The following is a 25,412-nucleotide window of genomic DNA, read 5'->3' as shown; positions in this document are numbered from 1 at the left end:
GAGGAAGGCATACTGATGTCTAGGATCTAACACCCGTGATTTGGGCTTGGTTGAGAGCTCCTAGGCGTTGCATCACTGAGAATCAATGGGGTGAGGAAGGCATACTGAGGTATGGGATCTCATACCCGCGATGTGCGCTTGGCTTAAGAGCTCCTAGGCTTTGCATCACTGACCATCAATGGGGTGAGGAAGGCATACTGAGGCCTGGGATCTCATAGCCGCGATTTGGGCTTGGTTGAGAGCTCCTAGGCTTTGCATCACTGAGGGTCAATGGGGAGAGGAAGGCAATAAAGGGCAGAGCAGAAAGGACTGGAGAATGTATTAATAGTGACCTACCGATATAAGAACTAGGATAGAATTAAAATGCTAAATGTTTTGATTTATCATTGAATACGTTTGCGATAGGTCCGGATGCCTGAAATTATTGTACGCATACAATCCCAGATTACAGCATGACAATTAGGATATGCATGCATAATGTCATGCCAATGATATATTTACACTGAAACTATATGGCATAGCACTGATATTTCTAAAGCTTTAAAACGTATTAGATGCTTAAAAAACAATATTATTGTGAACTGGGTATTTGCAAAAAGCAGGAAACAAGGAACTCATTAATATACCTTTTATCAATAGATCGAGCAAAAATTACTCGCAGTTGGATCAGTCAAAATAAATGTCAACGATTTTTTCTAAACAGCAAAAATTAATTATAATATCCAATATTTACAATTTAATACACAGTTGAGGCCCAAAAGGAATTAATATTTACTTCAGCCGAAGTACGCATAATTTATTTCTTATTCATTAAATGCATGATTTACAATGTATTATAACACTACAGGCACAATATAGTGAGGAAGTGAAAAGGTGAGTCCCAGTGAGGTGATTTTAGCCTAAGAAGTGAATAGCAGTGAGTTAAGGAAAGGACATTAAAAACAACAAGGCGGAGCTTCAATGATATGATTGATCCTTCTCGCCCTCTCTTTGTAATGTCGACGGCGTTTCGACCTACTCTGGTTATGGGGTCTCTTCAGGACAGCTTATCTAGGGACTATAACTTGGTATATATGGTTGAGAACAGCAACCTTGGAACGATGCAGGGCTTATACCGTATTGTGACCGATTTAATCCAGGGCCTCTACATATACGGAGTTGGCGTAACTTTCAGACCCCAATATGAGTCATGTGATTAGTGTACGGTGATTCATACAACAATAAAGTTATCGCTTCTTCTCAAATTTGAATTAATCATGGGTAACCGGATACAATAATTGATGAATTGAGCATCGGCCGGATCAGAAATTTCAGTGGCGGGTCCCTGATAGACTATCAGGGACCCGCCACTGAAATTTCTGATCCGGCCGATGCTTAATTCGTCAATTGTTGTATCCGGTTACCACTGAAATCTCTGATCCGGCCGATGCTTAATTCGTCAATTATTGTATCCGGTTACCCATGATTAATTCAAATTTGAGAAGAAGCGCTAACTTTATTGCTGTATGAATCAATGTACACTAGTCAAAAAACTATTGTACATACCTTCTACCCACCCCCATCATTTGCATATACTGAACCTAGTGCAACACAATCTTCTCAGTCTGACAGATGCACGCAGCATGACTACACAAATGCAGACATGTATGTGCATGCAGACATATATTCTCTGTGCATTCATCTCTCCCACAACAACAATCTCATCCATCCACAAATAATAATAAAAAATTTATAAAGCGCATGGATACACTGACTAGTGTGTCCCCGCGCTGCGGTACAAAGAGGCACATATTCCGGACAGGGCAGAGAAAGCAGAGAGCTTAAACAGGAGGGCTAACAGAGGGAAAAAGCCAAGTTGTCAGCTCCTTTCGGAAGATAGTCTACGAAACCTCCAACCGGAGGCCCAGGGGGAGTTTATTCCATTGCTCTGCTGCTAAAAAGCGAAAGGAGCGACCACCCATCCTTGCTCTCTTGATAGATGGAATGCCGACCTGCCCAGTCCCGCTGGATCTTAGTTGGCAGGTCGGGGAATAGGGGGTTTGTAGATCGTGCAAGTAGGTGGGCCCCTTTCTTTGTAGGATACGATGGCTGACACAAAGAGCCTTAAACAGAATTCGCTCCCTTACCGGAAGCCAGTGAAGGGAAGATAAGGCCTTATTAGAAGGGGCTCTCTTGGGTAACATCAGAACGAGACATGCTGCTGTATTCTGGATACGTTGGGAGTCGCATTTTGTATTAGCTCCCAGATAAAGTGCGTTTCCATAATCCAGGTGTGATGTCACCAGAGCATGAACCATTGTTTTCCTAGCTGTAATTGGCAGCACATCTAAAGTCTTTCGGAGTCCACGCAAAACTCCAAAACATGTTCCTATCACTCGTCTAGTGTGGTTCTCAAACGAGAGCTTGGTGTCCAGCCACATTCTCTAGGTTCCTGACCTGCTCACAAGGAGAGGGGAATGGTCCCAGTGTCTGAGGCCACCATGCCGACGACCAAACCAATGGTGCTTTGCCTATCACCAGCACCTCAGTTTTGTTACCATTCAGTTTAAGGCAGTTGTTAGCCATCCAGGACGCCAGTTCTTGTAGGCACGTCGAAAAATTGATGGCTGCCTTCTCATGTGCTTGTGTTAGGGACACCACCAATTGAGTGTCGTCAGCATAGGACACAACACTGACCCCAAATTTTTCAGTAATCTCTGCCAAAGGAGTGACGTGGAGATTAAACAGGTTAGGATTGAGAATGGAGCCCTGTGGGATCCCTTGTTTCAACTTAATACTTTTAGAATGGTAAAGTCCCTGCAACACCTGAAAACTACGATCATGCAGAAAAGACTCCAACCATTTCAACGCACTGCCAGCCAAACCTCCAGTCCTGAGACGCTGGAGTAGGGTATGATGGGCCACAGTGTTGAATGCAGCACTTAGATCTAATAGAATTAAGGCCGCCGTCTCTACATATTTCCGGATGGTCTCCATAGAGAGAAGCAGAGCCGATTCAGTGGAAAAAGATGCCCGAAAGGCTCATACTAACATTCGGTTTCTTTTTAAGCAGAAGAACGATCGCCTCTTTCCATTTTTATGGGACCGTTTCTGAAATTAAAGAGCTCCAGGAGGTGTCTAATATAGGGCTCGAGAGTCTCAATGCTCCCTCTTAGCACCTTGAGAGTAGCAGGATCTATAAACAGTATATATTCCTCACCTGCGCATCGGTCCGGTTCCTGAAAGCATCAAATATCTTCTTAACGGCTACAATTTCTCCAGTCCGCCTGTCAATTGCCTTCCAAACAATGCCATAGGCCTAGAAGAAATGCACAACCAAACACTCATTTAAATGTGGCTGACAGAGCAATCACAAATACATTCAAACTTCAGGTTGTCTCACAGGTGTCACTTAGGAGCGTGCTCAGGTGTGCTACTGGTGGGGCAATATCTAGGACTAAAATGGAAGAGCCCAGACACTAGGTGGCATTTACAATATTGGATGGAAGATCTATTCTCTTGTGTCTTGGCTCCACAACTTTGCTGGGCAAACTCTAGTGCCAACGTCTGTATATAACCTTCAGAGTTCACTGGGCCTCTTGCAATGATGGAGAGACCCAACCTATAGTCCTTGCTAACACAAGCCTATGTGCTTAATGTAAATGTATGTTATTTACTATTCTAGAAAGGTTGAGGTCTGTCCAGTAGCAGAAACAGATTGGTAAAACACAAATATATTGAATGCATGCTACCATGGACTTCAATTCAATGAGTTGGAACCAGAGGTCTAGCATAGGTCTAGCATAGCAGTACACATTTCAGAGTTGTTACTATTAATGAGGGGGATTGTCTGAGACGTGACCGGGATCGAGTTGAACAGAGCATGGTCTTCCGATCTTGCCGACTGAAATGTGCTAGGAATGTTTGTTATGAGACCTGTAGGGCTTCCAGCATAATACAGTTATCTGATACAAGATTGCTCTGGGTTGGGGAACAACAACTAGGTTTCTTGAGCCCCAAAGGCGAAGGCAGTGCTTAAAACACCCAGTCTTCAACTAGGAATTCTATCTTTTACCCCTAAAAAGAAAAGGACTGCAGGTAATACATGGCTTACAAAATAGCAGAATACTGAGATTAGAAGGTCAGCACTAAATGGCAGCTTTTGTGGCTAACGCATTGTAAATTACTAAAGCACTTTATTCACTGTAAGAGGAAGATGGAAAGGAGGCAGGGCACACGTGTGATGGTCCAGACATGCATACACACACACACACACACACAACAACACACACACACAACAACACACACACACTTCTGTGCAGACCACCACCTACCCTGCACCCAACACCAACTCAAAAGTAGTCAAGGCTCCATCTGCATTTAGAAGAAAGGCACACAAGGCCTAGGCACAGCTCGAAGAGACTAAAAAGTAAACCCCTTTGAGGACTCTTGAGCCCACAGCTTCCCAACTCAAGCTGAATTTCAAAAACTTCATGCCACTTGTCCACAGAGGGCTACCAAAGTTTTACTTTCCCAGGGTATCAACCTGGAAGAGAAAGACAGCCAGGCCTGGCTGCACCATGGCAAATGTTTTAGTGACGTATCTTTGACTGATTCACTTTCCGGATGCTGTATTCCGCTTGACTGTTCTGGTCTATGCGTTTCAGATTTATATACTGAATAATTCTTTGACAGTGAAAGCCACCAACCACAAAGATCTTATGTCAGTCTGACAGATCTCCGATCTTCTTGAGCATGCACAACTACATCAATCAGTTCTGTTCCAGGAAAGCAATGTTTATGGGCGCCATTGATCTCTTTGTAAATGATGCCGCTGGACTAAAGATGGTAGAGGTCAGGAAGGGGAATGAATGGAGTTTGACTAGTATAGGAGCGAGGTGATCATATTTCTTCAGGGTCAGGCTTAGCTGGGCAGAGGCATGTAGAATGCCCACAGTGGGTGTCACTGTGGAGTCTGGGAGGCCACGGAGCAGGGTGCTTACAGTGTGCAGGTGATCAAGTATGAGCCCTCGGCCAGGAGCTAAGAAGTCACTTTCTGGAAGAAAGATCTGACCCCCTCACTCGATAGTCAGTCCCATCCAATCGGATATGCCACACCCATAAATAAATGTGTACATACCAAAACACCTAACAGGAGCAAGAGGCCATGTGGATGGTGAACCCTGCGCTATATGATAACAGTATTACATTAATGAAGTAGCATAAATTAGGGGTTTATTTAGTCACTTATTTATATCGAAACCTAGCTACAAGGAACAGTGGATGTTTATTGTGAAAGAAGCACTTCATACATACAGAGCTATGTACACAACATAATCACATATGTGGGAGAGGTTTATTCAGGGAGGAAGGGTCTGAACAGGTTATTGTAACTGTACTAGGCAGTGTAGCAATTTTATAACACATACATATACACATCATCAGAGTCTGCATCACAGGAACACCACGAGTACAGTGAGGCTTGCATATGGTGTAGTGTGAGGCCGAGATAGCCTCAGTGCACAGAAGTGACAATGTGAACTGATCTTTGCATACCATATGGCATATTGTGAAGTGTGGAGCGGCATTATTGAATAGAAGTATTAATGAGCTGTGATGTTTGGATGTGGAGTATCGTGAAGTACACAGAAGCCTCAGTGAATAGAAGTATCAATGAGCGGTGACGTTTGGATGTGGGGTATCGTGAAGTGCACCGAAGCCTCAGTGAATAGAAGTATCAATGAGCGGTGATGTTTGGATGTGGGGTATCGTGAAGTGCACCGAAGCCTCAGTGAATAGAAGTATCGATGAGTGGTGATGTTTGCATGTGGGGTATCGTGAAGTGCACCGAAGCCTCAGTGAATAGAAGTATCAATGAGCGGTGATGTTTGGATGTGGGGTATCGTGAAGTGCACAGAAGCCTTGTGAATAGAAGTATCAATGAGCGGTGATGTTTGCATGTGGGGTATCGTGAAGTGCTCAGAAGCCTCGTGAATAGAGGTATCGATGAGAGGTGGGGTATTGTGAAGTGTACACAAGCCTTAGTGAATAGAAGTATCAATGAGCGGTGATGTTTGGATGTGGGGTATTGTGAAGTGTACACAAGCCTTAGTGAATAGAAGTATCAATGAGCGGTGATGTTTGGATGTGGGGTATCGTGAAGTGCAGAGAAGCCTCAGTGAATAGAAGTATCAATGAGCGGTGATGTTTGGATGTGGGGTATCGTGAAGTGCATAGAAGCCTCAGTGAATAGAAGTATCGATGAGCAGTGAAGTTTGGATGTGGGGTATTCAGAAGTGCACAGAAGCCTTGTGAATAAAAGTATCAATGAGCAGTGAAGTTTGGATGTGGGGTATTGTGAAGTGCACAGAAGCCTCGTGAATAGAAGTATCGATGAGTGGTGATGTTTGGATGTGGGGTATCGTGAAGCACACAGAAGCCTCGTGAATAGAAGTATCGATGAGTGGTGATGTTTGGATGTGGGGTATCGTGAAGTGCATAGAAGCCTTGTGAATAGAAGTATCGATGAGAGGTGGGGTATTGTGAAGTGAACAGACGCCTCGTGAACAGAAGTATCAATGAGCGGTGATGTTTGCATGTGGTATCGTGAAATGCACAGAAGCCTCAGTGAATAGAAGTATCAATGAGCGGTGATGTTTGCATGTGGGGTATTGTGAAGTGCACAGAAGCCTCAGTGAATAGAAGTATCAATGAGCTGTGATGTTTGGATGTGGGGTATTGTGAAGTGCACAGAAGCCTCAGTGAATAGAAGTATCAATGAGCTGTGATGTTAGGATGTGAGGTATCGTGAAGTGCACAGAAGCCTCGTGAATAAAAGTATCAATGAGCAGTGAAGTTTGGATGTGGGGTATTGTGAAGTGCACAGAAGCATCAGTGAATAGAAGTATCAATGAGCTGTGATGTTAGGATGTGGGGTATCATGAAGTGCACAGAAGCTTCAGTGAATAGAAGCACCAATGAGCGGTGATGTTTGGATGTGGGGTATCGTGAAGTGCACAGAAGCTTCAGTGAATAGAAGTATCAATGAGCTGTGATGTTAGGATGTGGGGTATCATGAAGTGCACAGAAGCTTCAGTGAATAGAAGCACCAATGAGCTGTGATGTTTGGATGTGGGGTATCGTGAAGTGCACAGAAGCCTCGTGAATAGAAGTATCAATGAGCGGTGATGTTTGGATGTGGGGTATCATGAAGTGCACAGAAGCCTCGTGAATAAAAGTATCAATGAGCTGTGATGTTTGGATGTGGGGTATTGTGAAGTGCACAGAAGCCTCAGTGAATAGAAGTATCAATGAGCTGTGATGTTAGGATGTGGGATATCGTGAAGTGCACAGAAGCTTCAGTGAATAGAAGCACCAATGAGCGGTGATGTTTGGATGTGAGGTATCGTGAAGTGCACAGAAGCCTCGTGAATAAAAGTATCAATGAGCAGTGAAGTTTGGATGTGGGGTATTGTGAAGTGCACAGAAGCATCAGTGAATAGAAGTATCAATGAGCTGTGATGTTAGGATGTGGGGTATCATGAAGTGCACAGAAGCTTCAGTGAATAGAAGCACCAATGAGCGGTGATGTTTGCATGTGGGGTATTGTGAAGTGCACAGAAGCCTCAGTGAATAGAAGTATCAATGAGCTGTGATGTTAGGTTGTGGGGTATCGTGAAGTGCACAGAAGCTTCAGTGAATAGAAGCACCAATGAGCGGTGATGTTTGGATGTGGGGTATCGTGAAGTGCACAGAAGCTTCAGTGAATAGAAGCACCAATGAGCGGTGATGTTTGGATGAGGGGTATCATGAAGTGTACACAAGCCTCAGTAAATAGAAGTATCAATGAGCGGTGATGTTTGGATGTGGGGTATCGTGAAGTGCACAGAAGCTTCAGTGAATAGAAGCACCAATGAGCGGTGATGTTTGCATGTGGGGTATCGTGAAGTGCACAGAAGCCTCAGTGAATAGAAGTATCAATGAGCGGTGACGTTTGGATGTGGGGTATCGTGAAGTGCACCGAAGCCTCAGTGAATAGAAGTATCAATGAGCAGGGAAGTTTGGATGTGGGGTATCGTGAAGTGCACCGAAGCCTCAGTGAATAGAAGTATCAATGAGCGGTGATGTTTGGATGTGGGGTATTGTGAAGTGCACCGAAGCCTCAGTGAATAGAAGTATCAATGAGCGGTGATGTTTGCATGTGGTATCGTGAAGAGCACAGAAGCCTCAGTGAATAGAAGTATCAATGAGCGGTGATGTTTGCATGTGGGGTATCGTGAAGTGCACAGAAGCCTCAGTGAATAGAAGTATCAATGAGCAGTGAAGTTTGGATGTGGGGTATCATGAAGTGCACAGAAGCATCAGTGAATAGAAGTATCAACGAGCAGTGAAGTTTGGATGTGGGGTATCGAGAAGTGCACCGAAGCCTCAGTGAATAGAAGTAACAATGAGCAGTGATGTTTGCATGTGGGGTATTGCGAAGTGCGCAGATGCCTCGTGAATAGAAATATCAATGAGTGATGATGTTTGGATGTGGGGTATCGTGAAGTGCACCAAAGCCTCAGTGAATAGAAGTATCAATGAGCAGTGATGTTTCGATGTGGGGTATCGTGAAGCACACAGAAGCCTCGTGAATAGAAGTATCGATGAGTGGTGATGTTTGGATGTGGGGTATTGTGAGGTGCATAGAAGCCTCAGTGAATAGAAGTATCAACGAGCAGTGAAGTTTGGATGTGGGGTATTGTGAAGTGCACCGAAGCCTCAGTTAATAGAAGTATCAATGAGCAGTGATGTTTGGATGTGGGGTATCGTGAAGTGCACAGAAGCCTCAGTGAATAGAAGTATCAATGAGTGGTGATGTTTGGATGTGGGGTATCGTGAAGTGCACAGAAGCCTCAGTGAATAGAAGTATCAATGAGTGGTGATGTTTGGATGTGGGGTATCGTGAAGCACACAGAAGCCTCAGTGAATAGAAGTATCGATGAGTGGTGATGTTTGCATGTGGGGTATCGTGAAGTGCACCGAAGCCTCAGTGAATAGAAGTATCAATGAGCGGTGATGTTTGGATGTGGGGTATCGTGAAGTGCAGAGAAGCCTCAGTGAATAGAAGTATCAATGAGCGGTGATGTTTGGATGTGGGGTATCGTGAAGTGCATAGAAGCCTCGTGAATAGAGGTATCGATGAGAGGTGGGGTATTGTGAAGTGTACACAAGCCTCAGTGAATAGAAGTATCAATGAGCGGTGATGTTTGCATGTGGGGTATCGTGAAGTGCACCGAAGCCTCAGTGAATAGAAGTATCAATGAGCGGTGATGTTTGGATGTGGGGTATCGTGAAGTGCATAGAAGCCTCAGTGAATAGAAGTATCGATGAGCAGTGAAGTTTTGATGTGGGGTATTGTGAAGTGCACAGAAGCCTCGTGAATAGAAGTATCGATGAGTGGTGATGTTTGCATGTGGGGTATCGTGAAGTGCATAGAAGCCTTGTGAATAGAAGTATCGATGAGAGGTGGGGTATTGCGAAGTGTACACAAGCCTCAGTGAATAGAAGTATCAATGAGCGGTGATGTTTGGATGTGGGGTATTGTGAAGTGCACAGAAGCCTCAGTGAATAGATGTATCAATGAGCGGTGATGTTTGGAATTAGGGTATCGTGAAATGCACAGAAGCCTCAGTGAATAGAAGTATCAATGAGCGATGATGTTTGCATGTGGGGTATTGTGAAGTGCACCGAAGCCTCGTGAATAGAAGTATCAATGAGCAGTGATGTTTGGATGTGGGGTATCGTGAAGCACACAGAAGCCTCGTGAATAGAAGTATCGATGAGTGGTGATGTTTGCATGTGGGGTATCGTGAAGTGCATAGAAGCCTCGTGAATAGAAGTATTGATGAGCGGTGAAGTTTGGATGTGGGGTATTGTGAGGTGCATAGAAGCCTCAGTGAATAGAAGTATCAATGAGCAGGGAAGTTTGGATGTGGGGTATCGTGAAGTGCACAGAAGCCTCAGTGAATAGAAGTATCAATGAGCTGTGATGTTTGGATGTGGGGTATTGTGAGGTGCATAGAAGCCTCAGTGAATAGAAGTATCAATGAGCAGGGAAGTTTGGATGTGGGGTATCGTGAAGTGCACAGAAGCCTCAGTGAATAGAAGTATCAATGAGCGGTGATGTTTGGATGTGGGGTATCGTGAAGTGCACAGAAGCCTCAGTGAATAGAAGCACCAATGAGCGGTGAAGTTTGGATGTGGGGTATTGCAGAGGGTATAGAAGCCTCATTGAACAGAAATGACATTGTGCAGCGAGGCTTAATGCCAGCATGCAGTGAGGTGCCAAGACAGCCTTGGTGACCATGAGTGACCGTCTGGTAATGTCTGGATGCAGTGTATTTAAGTGCAAGCATAGCTTTAGTGAACAGATGAGGCAATGCAAAGTGATGCTTGGGTGTAGTGCTGTGAAGTGCCAGGATAGCTGCGTTAAGCATTTAAGCATACATGAAAGCGTGTGCCGACGGTGGGATATGGCATATGGTGGAAAGCAGAGAAACCTTATTACAAATAAGTGACAATGTGTGGCGCTCCGAGGTATGAAGCATTGTGAAGAGTGAAAAAGTCTTGAGATCTATATGTACTATAGGTGATTATTGGAACCAGGCTGTTCTCACCCCCTTTCCAAGCCGCTTCTTGATCTCGTACTTCTGGGAGATATGCTCTTCCACCTCCGGGACACTCATTCTGAGGGTCGCACAATGCAGTGGGAGTAGTGCAGAAAACACGAGTCTCAAAAGCAGCTCCTGCTTTCTGGGTGGGTTCTCAGCACTCTGACATCTCACCGAACTTGCACTTCTGTAGAGGTTGGTCGTTGCCAATCTCTGCGAGTCTTGTTGAGTCTTCACACAGCTTCCATCATCTCCCCCTAAAGGGATGGTGACTGGATCAAGTCTGCATCGCAGAGCTAGGAGATACAACAATCATTACTGAAGCAAAGCTAGAGTAAATAGAAAAAAAAAAGACTACCTTGCTGCCAATATCCACATATCTAGCGGCTTCCAAGCAACTCGCTGCACACCAATCACAAGTCTCAGCATGACGTCCAGTAAGGATGGACAAGAAGCAAGCCTTTTGCATCCATGCATCCACACTAAGACTAATCTCTCCCACAAGTGAGGCTTTTCAATTCTTGAAAACAATTCAGGAACAAATTCAAAAACCATCTCTCGCCCAAGTTCCTTCTTCCACCTGAAGGACTCCTGTCCAGTCTGTATTCAGAACATCCCCATTCAGACTAACTTTTCTCTTAAACCCCTTTTCCCGGCCCGGCTTCCTCCCATCGCCAATATATACAGAATATGGTATAGGTCTTTCATTTCTAGCAATTTCAGCACCCTGAGCACATCCTATATAAATGCAAAGCACAAATTCCCCTGCTACACAGTACTCTCCATTGTGCTCAGTGATCACGTCAAACATATATAAATAGGCAAAATGAATTCAAAAATATTTTCTAAGCATATTGTATATTTTTTTCCACTGGGAAAAAAACAAAGGTTAAAGGGATATTTTAGTTAGGCGAAAACATCAGCTGAAAAATACTGTTTAAATAAAAAATAAAAAAAACACTGAAATTCACCATTTAAAGTTATATCAACTAACTACAAATTGCGCCCCTGCCATGCACAGTGTCATCATCAATTATGTCATTTGGGATGTTGCAGTGATTGCATCACTGATGTCATAGAACATGTCATGAAGGCAGTGACGGCTCCTCCCCTAAGGCGGAGGAGCGTCGCCCCACTGCTTTTCAGTTGTGTAAAAAACGAAAAATAAAATTATAACACAATGTAATTGTTTTATTTTTTTGTTCTGAAGTCAGCTTTGGGGCAATGCAGGGCATGGCTGTTTTAACAGCCCACAGGGTGAGGAGTGGCACTTAAGTGCGCATGACGGTTTGGTTGTGTCGAGAGGTTTCATGTCTTTTGCTGTAATACAAACAGGAGATTGCTTGCTATAGCTCGTCTGGATGCAAGATGAGTTTTGGAGATCGAGTGAGAATCTAAATGGACTCAAAGATAATTTGCCCTGTCTGTCAGTCTGGTGAATGCTGCTGGCTGGTCCTGTGGGCACCGCCTGTTTCCGTGTAAAGACCAAGGGCTTTGAGTACAATAATGCACGTCTTACCAAGTAGATCTAATCTGGCCTGATTGCAAATTGTTTTCGGGACATGGGTAGGAAGCTTGACATCTGGGCCTGTCAGGAAGTTCATGGTAGAATTGCCACACAGTATTATATGGGCTTCGGGAAACATGGATTGAAGAGATGTCAGGGTCTTGATCTTTCCAAGTTTGTTCAACTAGGCTGGATGAATATATAGATTCAGGATTAATAATGTAGATACTGCTATGGATGCAGCACCACAGAGAGTTTGACGCATTGTATCCATGGTAAACCCAGGTCCACAAGCTCATGGACCCACTAAATATTGTTGGCAATATAAAGCACGAGCCCCCCTTCCCCCATACCAGATTCATGTTATTTTGTTGCTGCATTGTGATATTCTTTGGAGCCCATGATTGGTGTGGGCGTCTGCATCCAGGTTTCTTGCAGCAGCAGGAGCTCGAATTCTCGGAAAAAGCGAAAGCGGTTGTCCTCCCCCACCTTACTGCTAGGACCATTCACGTTCCACGAGCAGATTTTGAAGGGGTGGGCCCTCACCCCTAATGGATCTGGTGCTGGAGTGCATCGCTGGCTGGTGAACGCCAGGGTTTGCGGTCAGCTGTGCTACTCGGGGTGTCAGTAGTGCACTACTCCCTGTGGTCCTCACAGCAGGAGGAGAGCTCCATCAAAAGTTTGCATCACTAGCTGTAAACCCTGCAGCACCACCGGGGCGTGGCTCAGTCTGCCAAAACCAAAACCTGCAATACACGCTCTACTCCCTGCAGAGACCAACACGGGGCGAGAGAGCACTTACCAGCCTGGCTGCAAGCTGCCCACCATCTACTCGGGCACAAAAGGTCACCAGGAGAATCAGGACATACCATTGCTGCCCAGCGCAGTAGGACCCCAACAAAAATCATGCACTGGAGGGGGAAAAAAGACCTGCAGCCCCACAAACAAGCCAATACCTCCCTCAAAGAACCCTTGTCCTTTGTCCACATACTGGACAGAAAGAGGCAACTGGAGGATTCTGGGTAAGCTACCAAGTTAAGGCACCCAGGTGGGTGGGTGGAGCTTACTTTGAATTCTGCTGTATTTCTTTCGGTCATGGGAGGCAGTTTCCTCATGCTGTAATGACTGGGACGATGATTAGGGAAGCATGGGCAGTCCTAGATACTACTGCAACCTAGGAAGCATGATGCAGATTATTCTCCAAGGTGTTTACAATTATTGTACGGAGTACCCTGTACAGGAGAGTGGAGATATTGTTATTCAATTCGTGGTAGTATATAGAGTTCAACACATAGTTACCACGCCTGAAAACGAACGAACACTTTATACTTGTATACACATGTGTGTAGTCAGAAGATTGAAAGGTGTGCTTTTCTGCTTGGAATGTTTCCACGGACACTGAAGAACAAACACGGTGACAGAACTTCCTTGTCTGAAACCATGGTGCACTTCACATGCGTCTCCTTGAGGAGACGTTACATAAGGTGGAAACTATGTGAGGGTCAGAGGCCTCTTGGTTTGTGCTAATTATTTCATTGGATTGGTTAAGGTGTTGAGCCTCTGCTAAAATCATTCTTGTTCTCAAGTCACCCTAGCCAGCTGTAACATCAACGTAAAACAGCAGCTCCTGTCTTCCTTTACTCAGCAGGGTCCCCCTGGCTTGACAAACAGGATGATTTAGGAGAGGCTCAATACGTCAGGGAGGTAATGAAATAATTAACAAAACAAAGAGGTAAACTCATGGGCCATTTGGGCAAAGGAGAGGTGTTCCAAATCTACAAGTCACTGGTAGTGCACTCCCCTGTATCTCTGGTGGACTTGAAAGCAAAACAGGAAAGCTGTGTTGGAGAGCTGGACGTGGCAGGCTGGAGGGATGGCTGCATGGCCCCTCGAACCATAACCATATCCAATTGTCTCAGCCTATTGCAGTTTAGGGAACTACACCAAGCTTACATCAGCTATGGAGGGCGGGCATTCACGAATCCTCAGCCTGCTACAAGTGCCAAGATCCTACGGGTGACTTTTACCATGCGGTATGGAAATGCCCAGTGATACTCGCTTATTGGGTCACCATTCAGGTTATGACCCTTCGAAGAGATTTAGACATGTGCAGCGTGTCAGAGAGACATGCTCTTTCTGTCACTGTAATCTTCGCTCCCATTTTGAAATCTAGGGAGATATTGTCCCCTGTGTTCCCCTACACTCCAAAGCCCAGGGAGATAAACCCCCAAAACCTGTCCCTCGCTGTTCCTACGTATAGGCATCCTGACACATCAGCTACAGACACTCCTGTCTGGTGTCATAATTGTGCTGCCAGTGACATTTAATTCCAAACAGCATCCTTTAAATTTTTCTGCAGAGGACTCTGACAACAAGAAGAAATGCAGACCCAAAGTCCACAGACTACATTCTTGGATGCTTTTCAATTTTAATTTCAAATGTACTTGTTTCAGCTAATAAGCCATGTCAAAGGATAAAATGTGTTTCTATAAAAATAACTCAAAGTGAGGGACTATGGGGTTTTTCTAAGGTCCAGGATACATCCCCCAATATAATAAATTCAGAACTGTATGCATTTCCTAGCCAGTTCGGAGAGACAGGTTGGAAGCCCTAATGATTAAAATTATTTTCTTTGGTACTTCCAATTCCTGTTTTAATTTACCCTGGCTCACTCACCTTCACACCTTACATCTACACATTTAGGACACTCACCCCCACGGCACCAAATGGCTAATTGGAATAAAAGATCTCTGCCAAAGACCCCCATCACAGGGAACCCGTCAGGTATTGCACAGCCGACCTGACGAGGAGCAGGCCCTATGATGAAGCATGACACCCAGCCGGGTGTGTGAGGGCCCTAATTTCAACAGGAGGTACTTCCTGTCCCCTCTCTAACCAGTGAGGACTTATAACCACCTACTCTGACAACACACAACTATACCTTAAGATCCATACCCTAGAAGACATCAAATCGCTCAACAATACTCTCGGAAAAACTCAGACCTGCCTTGCAGAAAACCATCTAAAACTGAATGCCCTCAAAACCGAATTCCTCCTAATCGCTCCTCCCGCCCAAGTACCCAAAATGCAAGACTGAATCAAACACCTTACTGCACTCAACTGCCAACCTCATCGTTGATTCAGCGAAATCGCTGGGAATAACAATGGACAGAAACCTCACTATGCAAAAACACATCAGCAATGCAACAAAAGGAGCAAACTTTCAGATAAATACTTTGAGAAAACTGAAACCTTTCCTGCCGGAAAAGGACTTCAAGCTGGCAGTACAAGCTCTAGTCATCCCAAGAGTGGATTACGGGAGTGTCTCTCTCTGCGGCCGGCCAGGAGCTGCAACGGCCCCTCTAAGAGCCTCAATCAACGCCGCAGCGAGACTTATCACTGGCTCCAAAAGAAGCTCCCACATATCCCCTGACCTAAAATCCCTTTATTTGCTACCTTTTGAAGCTAGAATACATCTGAAAATAGCATGTATGACAGAAAGCCATTCATCACAACACACCCAGCTATCTGGCACAGAAACTGGTGCCCTCTTGTGGAGTCAGATCGTCAAGAAGTGCTAAAAACCTTCTACTGAAACCGCAAAGATGCAACAAGAAGAAAACATATAACCAAACCTTTTCAGGGATGGCGCCCAGAATTTGGAATGCTTTACCCCCAGAAACTAGACTTAATGCCTCTACTGCATCCTTCAAAAAAGAAGTGAAATCGCTTCTCATGGCTAAATTCACTTGAGCATGGACTACTGTTATTATGCGACCCAATGTATCTTCTACATGGAACTTTATAATGTCTACTGTCCAGCCAGGTATCCTAGATATTCTATCTATATTATGCTTGCTATAAAGGTAACGTTTTGTTATTTATCATATACCTATGTATCTACAATAGGATGTTTATAAATACTCCACCTGTTCCCCCGAACCGGCTAGGACCCTTTTTTAATTTATTTTTTTATAAAAATAGCAACTTTAATTATAGAATTATCAACAACAAATGTCATTCTTTTTCTGTTAAAGCAGTACAAGCTTAAGTTGTTAATTTCCGCGCAGACAGAATTGAAGATGCAACCGGAAAAAATACATTCTGAGTAGCTCCTCGATACATATCCAGGGCCTCTTTACATTATCTTATATCTTGTGGGACGGAGAAAATGCTTCGAAGATGTCACTGGCTTGCAGCAGAGCGACACAAATGCATTATGGTCTCCAAGCCACCAAAGTCACGGTGACAGTGAGTGGTGCGGACATTAGCCACGGGGGCGTAAAACAGAGATCAGACCTGGGGACAGGATCCCGGCAGATTACAAGGGAGGGCACCTTCCCATCTGATCCACCTCTCCCTTTCGGACAATATCACTTTGGGCATTTTTACCACTGTAATCTCATCAGGCACTTTAATTTCGCTCAAGGTAGAAAAGTAATGCAAGCTACCAAATGCTGGGAAAAAACACACTTTTGTTATTTTAAAATTCTATTTCACATTTTTACAGGACGTTAGTTGTGGTCTTGACATACAGATATGATGCTGGCTCGGCTGCAGCTTTGGTTTTCCTCCATATTTTGCGGTTTGTCTGCACCCAGATAGCTCACGCTGAACTCCATCACTATTGTCAGTGTGCTAGTCCCAGACAACTCTTTTGAGAAGCTCTACGAAAGTGCCCTGCATCTGAACAAAATTGTCACACTAAATACTTTTGGGACATTTGTTAACACGGTATTGTTTTTATTTACTATAGTTCTACTAAGCTGGGTGTCTGGTGTATATAAAACATGCGATTTGTATCCTCTAAATTAAAACGACAAGGCATTAATACAATAGTGGGAGGGGCGTGGGAAGGGATATCATAACATAGCAGGGAGGGGAGGCGGGCTAAGGATGGCAAAGGTCGGCAGGGATATTTAGAGTCCTGCATAGAGCTTATCGGTGGACAGTAAGCAGACCCTCCTGTCTTTCGCGATTTACAAAATAATCAGGAAATCAGCTGAGGGCACAGGCAGCAAAAAAGATGGTGACATCTCATTGGCTGTGCGCTCCACGTCACCACGTGGGCGCGTACAGCCGCAAAGCTGCCTGCTTACTCCTTCGGCAGTGAGGCATCTGTGTGTGCGCTTTAGATGAAAAGGCAAGTCTCCGAGAAAGCCGGGCAATGTTTGCGTTTCCGCTTCACTGTCCAAATAGCCATTTCTTCATTTGAATGCGCACACATCAAGATTCCCTCAAGAACAGAGAGGGTCCTTTCTTCTTCGTGAAGCAAGACACCACATTCTCACCCAGCACTCCCACAATATTCCATGTGCCTTTCATTCCAATAACATATCACCAAAAGCAACTGCGCATCTTCCGGTTCACGAAACTAACACAAACAACAAAATCAAAGTTCACAAAAGGCGCAAGACCAGAAGTAAATATTAGCCTCGAAATCGCATATGGAGTATTACAGTCTGAAATTGCAAGGTCTATTTCACATTTTCCAGTTACTTTCTATCTGACTGAACAAGTTGTGCCCCTTCATTTCACTACAATATCATTCTAGCTAATAGGATGCTTGGCAACATAATGAGGAATCCACACCAAGACACAGGGACAGCACATCAAGCTGTAACGGGTTTCAAAAAGACATAGGCACTTACTTCTCCTCGGAAACTAAAGGATCTTATACCTCAACATCACACTGTCCTGAACACAGGTTACTTTCACAGTCCTTCTAAAATTGTACTTCAGTTTGTTTTACACCCTGACAACTTTCTGGTCCTTTCTCATCTCACTCGTGCAACTTCACTTTTTTTTTTGCTCCTCTTTATCCAACCCGGAAAACAACTGGGTGTTTGATTTCCAGCAGAGTAACACAACAAACATCTTTTTAGCTATAAGAGCATGCAGCATCGCAGGGCATTCTCCTTAAACCCCTTACAAATTACTTACAAAAATTGATGCCACTGACAACACCCTTAAATGCTAAAAATACAGCTATTAAAAGGAAGGATGCAATCTGGCCTGGTAATACACCAATTCCAAGTACATTCTGGTAACAAATTATGCATTAACCATGACAGAGACAAGGTCAGCCACAGGAGGCAAATGAAACCCGTTCAAATTGTGAAGGTCAATGTACAATATCATCTCACCGACCCATTATGGGAAATGATCACTGAGGACAACTCTGTAGTATTTGTTTGTTTAATTAGTGATTCATCAAAAAGCCTATTTTCTGTCACAGTTTCTCTCAAATTTATCGGAAGGCTCCAGATTTCATACTCCACCAACCTGTCATTACCCTCTTCCGGCTCCTTACTGAGTGAGTGAGGAAGCATCTTCAAATTCAGTGTTTCTCCTTTACAACCATTCTAACCTCCCCCCAAGACATCATTCTGTTTCTCTTAAATAGCATATGCGTTGCTATTTGGTTGTATCACCATGCACAGATCTCTTTGGTAAGTACACACTGATATCAAACGTACTTACTTGGTATAGGAGAGTAGGATCTGCACTTATGTTGCCCCCACTTTTTTTTCTAATGTATACACTGGTTTCTGGCTATAGTCTGGCTGGGTCCCCGCTAAATCAGGGCCCCAGTCTCTTTGTTCTCTCTAAACGACATGGTGCGCATATTACATGCACTAGTGATTGGATACTGTAGTACCTTATGAGCCCCTAGTATATGGTACCTTAGGTACCTAGGGCATAGGCACTTCACAGGCCTACCAGGGGCTGCAGCATGTATTATGCCACCCCTGGGAAGCAGACTCAATCTGACACCACAGGCCTGCTGCTGCAGCCTGGGTGAGGTAGTGTTAGCACTCCTCACAGAGGTATAGGTTTCTATATCTCACCATACACACACATATAAACCTATCAGCCACCCCTATGGCAGGCCCTATCAATCCTGAGGGCAGGGTGCTTGGTTTACTATGTGAGGGGGTGCTTCTGCATGAGCAGGACCCCTCTGCAGCTGGCAGAGTCTATTCTCTGTGGCTGTTTGTGAATGTGGTTAAAGCATATACTCTTAAGTGCATTATAACCCAACGGTAAATGCTAACTTTGGAATGACTGCATCAAAACATGTCGTGTTTGGTGTCAAACAACTTGGAATCATACCCCCACACCAGTAACTGGTGTGGGAGTATGATCCCGTCCTTCTAGAGGGGACGACATGTACCTACTGTGGTAACACGGTAGAAATCTGAAAGAGCCTTGGCATCACAAAATGGATGCACCAGCACTGGGCTTCCCTCCTGCTGCTGACTGAAACTCGCAGTGGAGGAGGCCCAACAATAGGCATCCTGTCACAGGGAGGTGTCACCACCTTCCAGACAGGATTTAGTGTATTGGAGCTGGGTGGGTGCACCTCTGGAGTGCTTTGAAGTCCTGCACTGGGGGAGCAGTAGGCTCCTCTGTGCATATGCCAGCTCAAACCGGTTCGGGGGCTACCTGTCCCTGCTCTGGCGCGAAACTGGACAAAAGGGAAGAGGGTTTAACCACCCCCTACCCTGACCCTCACAGAGGAGTGGTCATAGAGCTAGTCCCTCCCCTATCTTCAGTATAAGATAGCAAACCTTGCCATTGCAAAGTAGATAACCCTGGACGACGCTCTACAAAGAAGAATCCTGGCCCTTCGACGTTCCACTACCTTTGGAATACAGAACAATCTCCCTTGGAGTCAAGGAGTGACTCCCCTGCTTAGCAGGCAACAATAACTCTAATCAACGGTCGCAAACTTTCCCGCTCCCGCCGGAGTTCCAAGTCGCTGCAGGGAAGTGGATTTCCTGACTTCTCGACGGCCATCGTGAGTCCCCAGCAGAGCTGAGGCGAGTGGACCCCACAAGTGACGAGGAACAGCAATACCCGGGTACCGTGCACTATTGTCGAGTGCAACCCTCTTCACGACGTTCTACGAACTTGTGCATTGGATCATTTGTGGCCCAAGCCTCCAGGAGGTTTTGCAGCGAAAATCAGAGGCCTACCCCATCCCGAGTGACCGTGGGCTCCTGCGAAGCATTTCCTCAAGAGGCGTCTTCGCGATCCCTTGCCCGTTGGCTTGTGGGTCCCCCGAAGACTTTATCGACTCAAAGGGCTCCCCTGGTTGCTCCAGGCCTGCCCTCACTCGCCCTCGCTGGGTGAGTCCCTCAGAACTTGCTGGTCTGCAACGCTGACCTTCTTCGATTTCCACAAGACTTGCTGTTGCCAAGTCTTGTTGGCTCCAATCCGGTTGCCGACACCTCAGTAAGCTGCAGACGTCGTGGGACACTCCGAATCCAGCTGCTGGTCATCGTCGATCCTTCCTGGACCTCGTGAGCAAAGAGTCAAAACACCCTTGATCACCTAAAATCACCCGACTTCCGACTTCCGTGGGCATCCATCTTCCTGGCCCCGGGTCACTGGCAAGTGACTGTGAACACTGTCCCTTCAAATTTCAGGTCATCTGCATCTCGAATCCACCCTTGGATTCCACCGGACACTTCTTCAGTCGACGCAAGCAGCAAGTCTTCTTTGGTCTCCATAGAAAACAGCGATGCGACCCGACACCAAAAGACACCTATGCACCCGGCTTCCCTGGGTGAGGTAACTTGTGCACTCTGGTGCCCTAGTGTGTGTTGGCCCTCAAATTACATACCTTGTAAGTGGCTTGCTGGTAGACTTCTTCGAAGTACCCTAAAACTTTAAAAATCAAACCGCGACTTGCTCCATTGTAATCAATAGGGAACCCGCGGCTGTGTTCACACACTGCACACGTCTCCCGTGGGCCTGTTACTTACCTGCTTTCACTGCAGTAGTGAAGCCCCAGCGATTCTACAGGCCCTAGGCCTTGTTATTTTGCAAGTCGACTTTCTTAACCCATTTTTTTAGTATATGGTCTGGTACGCCCCTAGGGCTCCAGCCATATTTGTGCTTAACTTATTGTGAAACGTTGATATTTGAATGTGTTCCTGGCTTCTAATCTCATAAAGAGATTAGTAGAGTGTGTCTAGAAAGAAATACATCTATATTTGATATATATACCTGTGTGGTGTCCTTTCATTTGGTAATTCAAGAGATTATAAGGTAAAACAAGCTGCTTTACATTCCTCAGAGACTTAGCCTGAAGGCTGCTCTCCACAGCTACCACTAGGATCGCTTTCTTTAAAAGGTTGTCTTAAACCTATCTACCATAAGAGTCGAATTGGACTGGTGCACGGTGGCCACTATAACTAGTGACCAGCATATGCCAGGCCAACTTCTCACACTTGGTTACTCACACCTTACACTTTGTCTCAAGTTGTAGAGTGCATTTTAGCTCAAAACCTTACTAATGACCGAATAGGTGCATCACCATATCTACCTTAATTACTACCCAGCTTTTGAGATTCAAGACCGGTTTGCATAAAGTAATACTTAATTTTAGCTAGAGTTTACGAGTGTATTTTTGCAGGCGCTTCATTTACCCACCTCAAAAATATAAATAAAAGTCTGTGTCGGCACTGCCAGGACTGAACCTGGTCTGCACAAGGATCTCTGCATTGGGCATTTTCCTCGCTGCAGTATTTTACACAACAGTGACCACATCCAGGGCTGGCTTTAGCGCTGCTGGGTGCCTGATGCCTCAATTTTTTGGGCACCCCCCCCCCCCCGTAGAAAGGTGGAATCTGACTATATGGTTGCCACCACTTTTTTCCTGGTGTTTGAATGGTTTTTGACTAGTCTGGCTGGGATCCTGCTATCCAGGACCCCAGCCTATCTGCTTACTCCCTTAAATGATTGGTGTGCATATTAGATGCACTAGTGATTGGATACTGTGGTGCCTTATGAGCCCCTAGTATATGGTACCGTAGGTACCTAGGGCATTGGTACTTCACAGGCCTACCAGGGGCTGCAGCATGTATTATGCCACCCCTGGGAAGCACTCACAATCTGACACCACAGGCCTGCTACTGCAGCCTGTGTGAGGTAGTGTTAACACTCCTCACTGAGGTATAGGTTCCTATATCTCACCATGCACACACATATAAACCTATCAGTCACCCCTCTAGCAGGCCCTAACAATCCTGAGGGCAGGGTGCTTGGTTTACTATGTGAGGGGGTGCTTCTGCCTGAGCAGGACCCTCTGCAGCTAGCAGAGTCTATTCTCTACTGCTGTTTGTGGATGTGGTTAAACCATATACTCTTAAGTGCATTATAACCTCGCGGTAAATGCTAACTTTGGAATGACTGCATCAAAACATGTCGTGTTTGGTGTCAAACAACTTGGAATCCTACCCCCACACCAGTAACTGGTGTGGGAGTAGGATCCCACGCTTCTAGAGGGGACGACATGTACCCACTGTACTACACGGTAGAAATCTTCTAGAGCCCTGGCATCACAAAATGGATGCCACCAGCACAGACAACGGGCTGCCCTCCTGCTGCTGACCGAAACTCGCAGTGGAGGAAGTCCAACAAAGGGTGTCCTGTCACAGGGAGGTGTTACCACCTCCCAGACAGGATTTAGTGTATTGGAACTGGGTGGGTGCACTCTTAGAGTGCCTTTGAAGTCCTGCACTGGGGGAGCAGTAGGCTCCTCTGTGCATATGCCAGCTCAAACCGGTTCAGGGGCTACCTGCCCCTGCTCTGGCGCGAAACTGGACAAAGGGAAGTGGGTGTAACCACCCACTACCCTGACCCTCCTAGAGGAGTGGTCATAGAGCTAGTCCCTCCCATATCTTCACTATAAGATACCAAGCATTGCCAATGCAATTCAGATTACACCTGGACGACGCTCTACAAAGAAGAATCCTGGCCTTTCGACGTTCCACTATCTCTGGAAGACTGAAGAATCTCACTTGGAGTCAAGGAGTGACTCCCCTGCTTGGCAGGCACCAGTAACTTGATCAACGGTTGCAAACTTCACCACTCCCGCCGGAGTCCGAAGTCCCTGCGTCCCCTGAAGCGGATTTCCTGACCTCTCAACGGCCATTTTGAGTCCCCAGCGAAGCTGTGGCGTATGGACCCCACGAGTGACGAGGAACAGCAATACCAGGGAACCGTGCACTGATTTCGAGTGCAAACCCTAAACAACGTTCTACGAACTTGTGCTTTGGACCATCTGTAGTCCAAGTCCCTAGCAGGTCTGGTACCGAAAATCAGCGGCCTACCCCGTCCCAAGTGACCGTGGGCTCCTGTGGAACTTTTCCTGCAAAGGCGTCTTCGCGGTTGCTTGCACGTTGGCTAGTGACTCGCCGAAGACTTTCTCAACGACTTCAAGGGCTCTCCTGGTTGCTCCGGGCCTGCCCTCACTTACCCTCGCTGGGTAAGTCCATCAGACCTTGCTGGTCTGCACCATCTTCAATCTTCACTCCACACGAGACTTGCAGTTGCCAAGGCTTGTTGGCTCCAATCCGGCTGCCGACACCGTCATCAGCTGCAGACGTCGTGGGACCCTCCAAATCCAGCTGCTGGTCATTGTCGATCTCTCCTGGACCTCGTGAGCGAAGAGACAAATCACCATCGACGACCTGAAGCGACGTGACATCAGTGGTCATCCATCCTGCTGGCCACCGGTCACTGGCAAGTGACTTTGAACTCTGTCCCCTCAATTTTCAGGTCCTCTTCAACTTCAATCCAACTTCGGATTCCAGCGGACACCACTCCAGTCGTCACAAGCAGCAAGTCTTCAGTGGTCCCCATTGATAACAGCATCGCGACCCGACACCAAAAGACACCTATGTACCCGGCTTCCGTGGGTGAGGTAACTCGTGCACTCCGGTGCCCAAGTGTGTGTTGGCCCTCCAAATACTTACCCTGTAAGTGGCTTGCTTGTTGACTTTTCCGAAATGCCCTAAAACTTTAAATTACAAACCGCGACTTGTGCCATTGAAACCTATAGGAAACCCGCGGCTGTGTTTAGACCCTGCACGCGTCTCCCGTGGGCTGATTACTTACCTGCTAACACTGCAGCAGTAAAGCCCCAGCGATTCCCAAGGCCCTAGGCCTTTTCATTTTGCAAGTCGAGTTTGTTAAACCATTTTCTTAGTATATGGTCTGGTACGCCCCTAGGGCTACAGCCATATTTGTGCTTAATTTATTGAGAAGTGTTGACATTTGAATGTGTATCTGGGATCTAATCTCATAAAGAGATTAGTAGAGTGTATCTAAGAATAAATACATATATATTTGATATATATACCTGTGTGGTGTCCTTTTCATTTGGTAATTCAAGAGATTATAAGGTAAAACAAGCTGCTTTACATTCCTCAGAGACTTAGCCGGAAGGCTGCTCTCCACATCTACCACTAGGATAGCTTTCTTTAAAAGATTGTCTTAAACCTATCTACCAAGAGTCGAATTGGACTTGTGCAAGGTGGCCACTATAACTAGTGACCAGCATATGCCAGGCCAACTTCTCACACCCCCTCATTGACCTTCTGCACTAATTCCTTTACTACCACCCAGTGCTTAATTTAAAAAAAAAAGATAAGTGGCAGGTCCCTCGTCAGGTGGCCAATGCAGCTTGCACCATCCACTGCCCCTGCCCGCTCTTCCAATGACGGAACAAACACAATTACCAACCATCATACCCTCCAAGTGAGACTGTTCCGTTTATTACAGAACCCCAAATCTATAGGATTGGCTTGGGCGGCTGGTATTAGTCCCTTTTAAAGAATATTGAATTAATAAACACTATTGCTGTGTTCATCTTGAAAGCAGAAATACATCACCACTATGTGGCAGACTGTCATCAGTGCAGATGTTGACAATTAGGTCACGATGCAGAGCACAGGAAACCACTGGCTCAAATTAAGCCCTGCTACTACCCTCCAACAGTGCCCCTCATAGCTCCTCTCTGACATACATTTTATTTTTATAGCGCTACTTATAGTTCACTCACACTCAGTTCTGGTATCTCCATGGCACACGTTATTTGCAGCAGGCAATGCACCTCCACCAAATACCATCCTGATGAAGAGGTGTCATGCCTCTTGGGTTCAGGAGGCAGCGGTGCCCCGGCAGGGGTGAGTACATGGGCGCAAAAACATCCCAGGGAGAAATAGGGCCCCCTTTCATGATGTTAGGATTAGAGCTGTGCTTCCGTAGAGCTGCAGGCACCTTGAAAGTGGAATTCTCTGCTACAATAGTTTCCATTGATTTAGGGCTGGAAAAGATTGATTACTAGTGAAATAAAGTGCCGCATTAATGCCGCTAAATTTCCTTTTTTGTGCAGCTAAATTTCCAAATCAATGCCGCAATATTCTGGGTGGGTCTGAGTAAGGGTATGGTATACAGGAGTGTGGTGCTGGAGGGTG

General features: G+C 45.7%; 1 protein-coding gene across 1 annotated transcript in view; it reads right to left on the bottom strand.

Annotated features, from left to right (window-relative positions):
• MAPK15 (mitogen-activated protein kinase 15) overlaps positions 1-25,085 on the bottom strand; it is a 254,034-nt gene extending 228,949 nt beyond the window's left edge. Inside the window, exons 1-3 of the mRNA XM_085604390.1 lie at positions 24,998-25,085; positions 10,638-10,927; positions 3,200-3,298 (exon numbers count right to left, since the gene is read on the bottom strand). Of these exons, the coding sequence (XP_085460516.1) occupies positions 3,200-3,298; positions 10,638-10,927; positions 24,998-25,064 (456 nt within the window). The 5' untranslated portion in view covers positions 25,065-25,085. The remainder of the gene's footprint in view (positions 1-3,199; positions 3,299-10,637; positions 10,928-24,997) is intronic.
• Positions 25,086-25,412: the final 327 nt, after the last annotated feature.

Source organism: Triturus cristatus, chromosome 5_1 (genome assembly GCF_964204655.1).
Source record: "Triturus cristatus chromosome 5_1, aTriCri1.1, whole genome shotgun sequence".
In the NCBI taxonomy this organism is placed as follows: Eukaryota; Metazoa; Chordata; class Amphibia; order Caudata; family Salamandridae; genus Triturus; species Triturus cristatus.
Note: the sequence above shows the minus strand (reverse complement) of the source record. Positions and strands in the feature narration are given on the sequence as shown.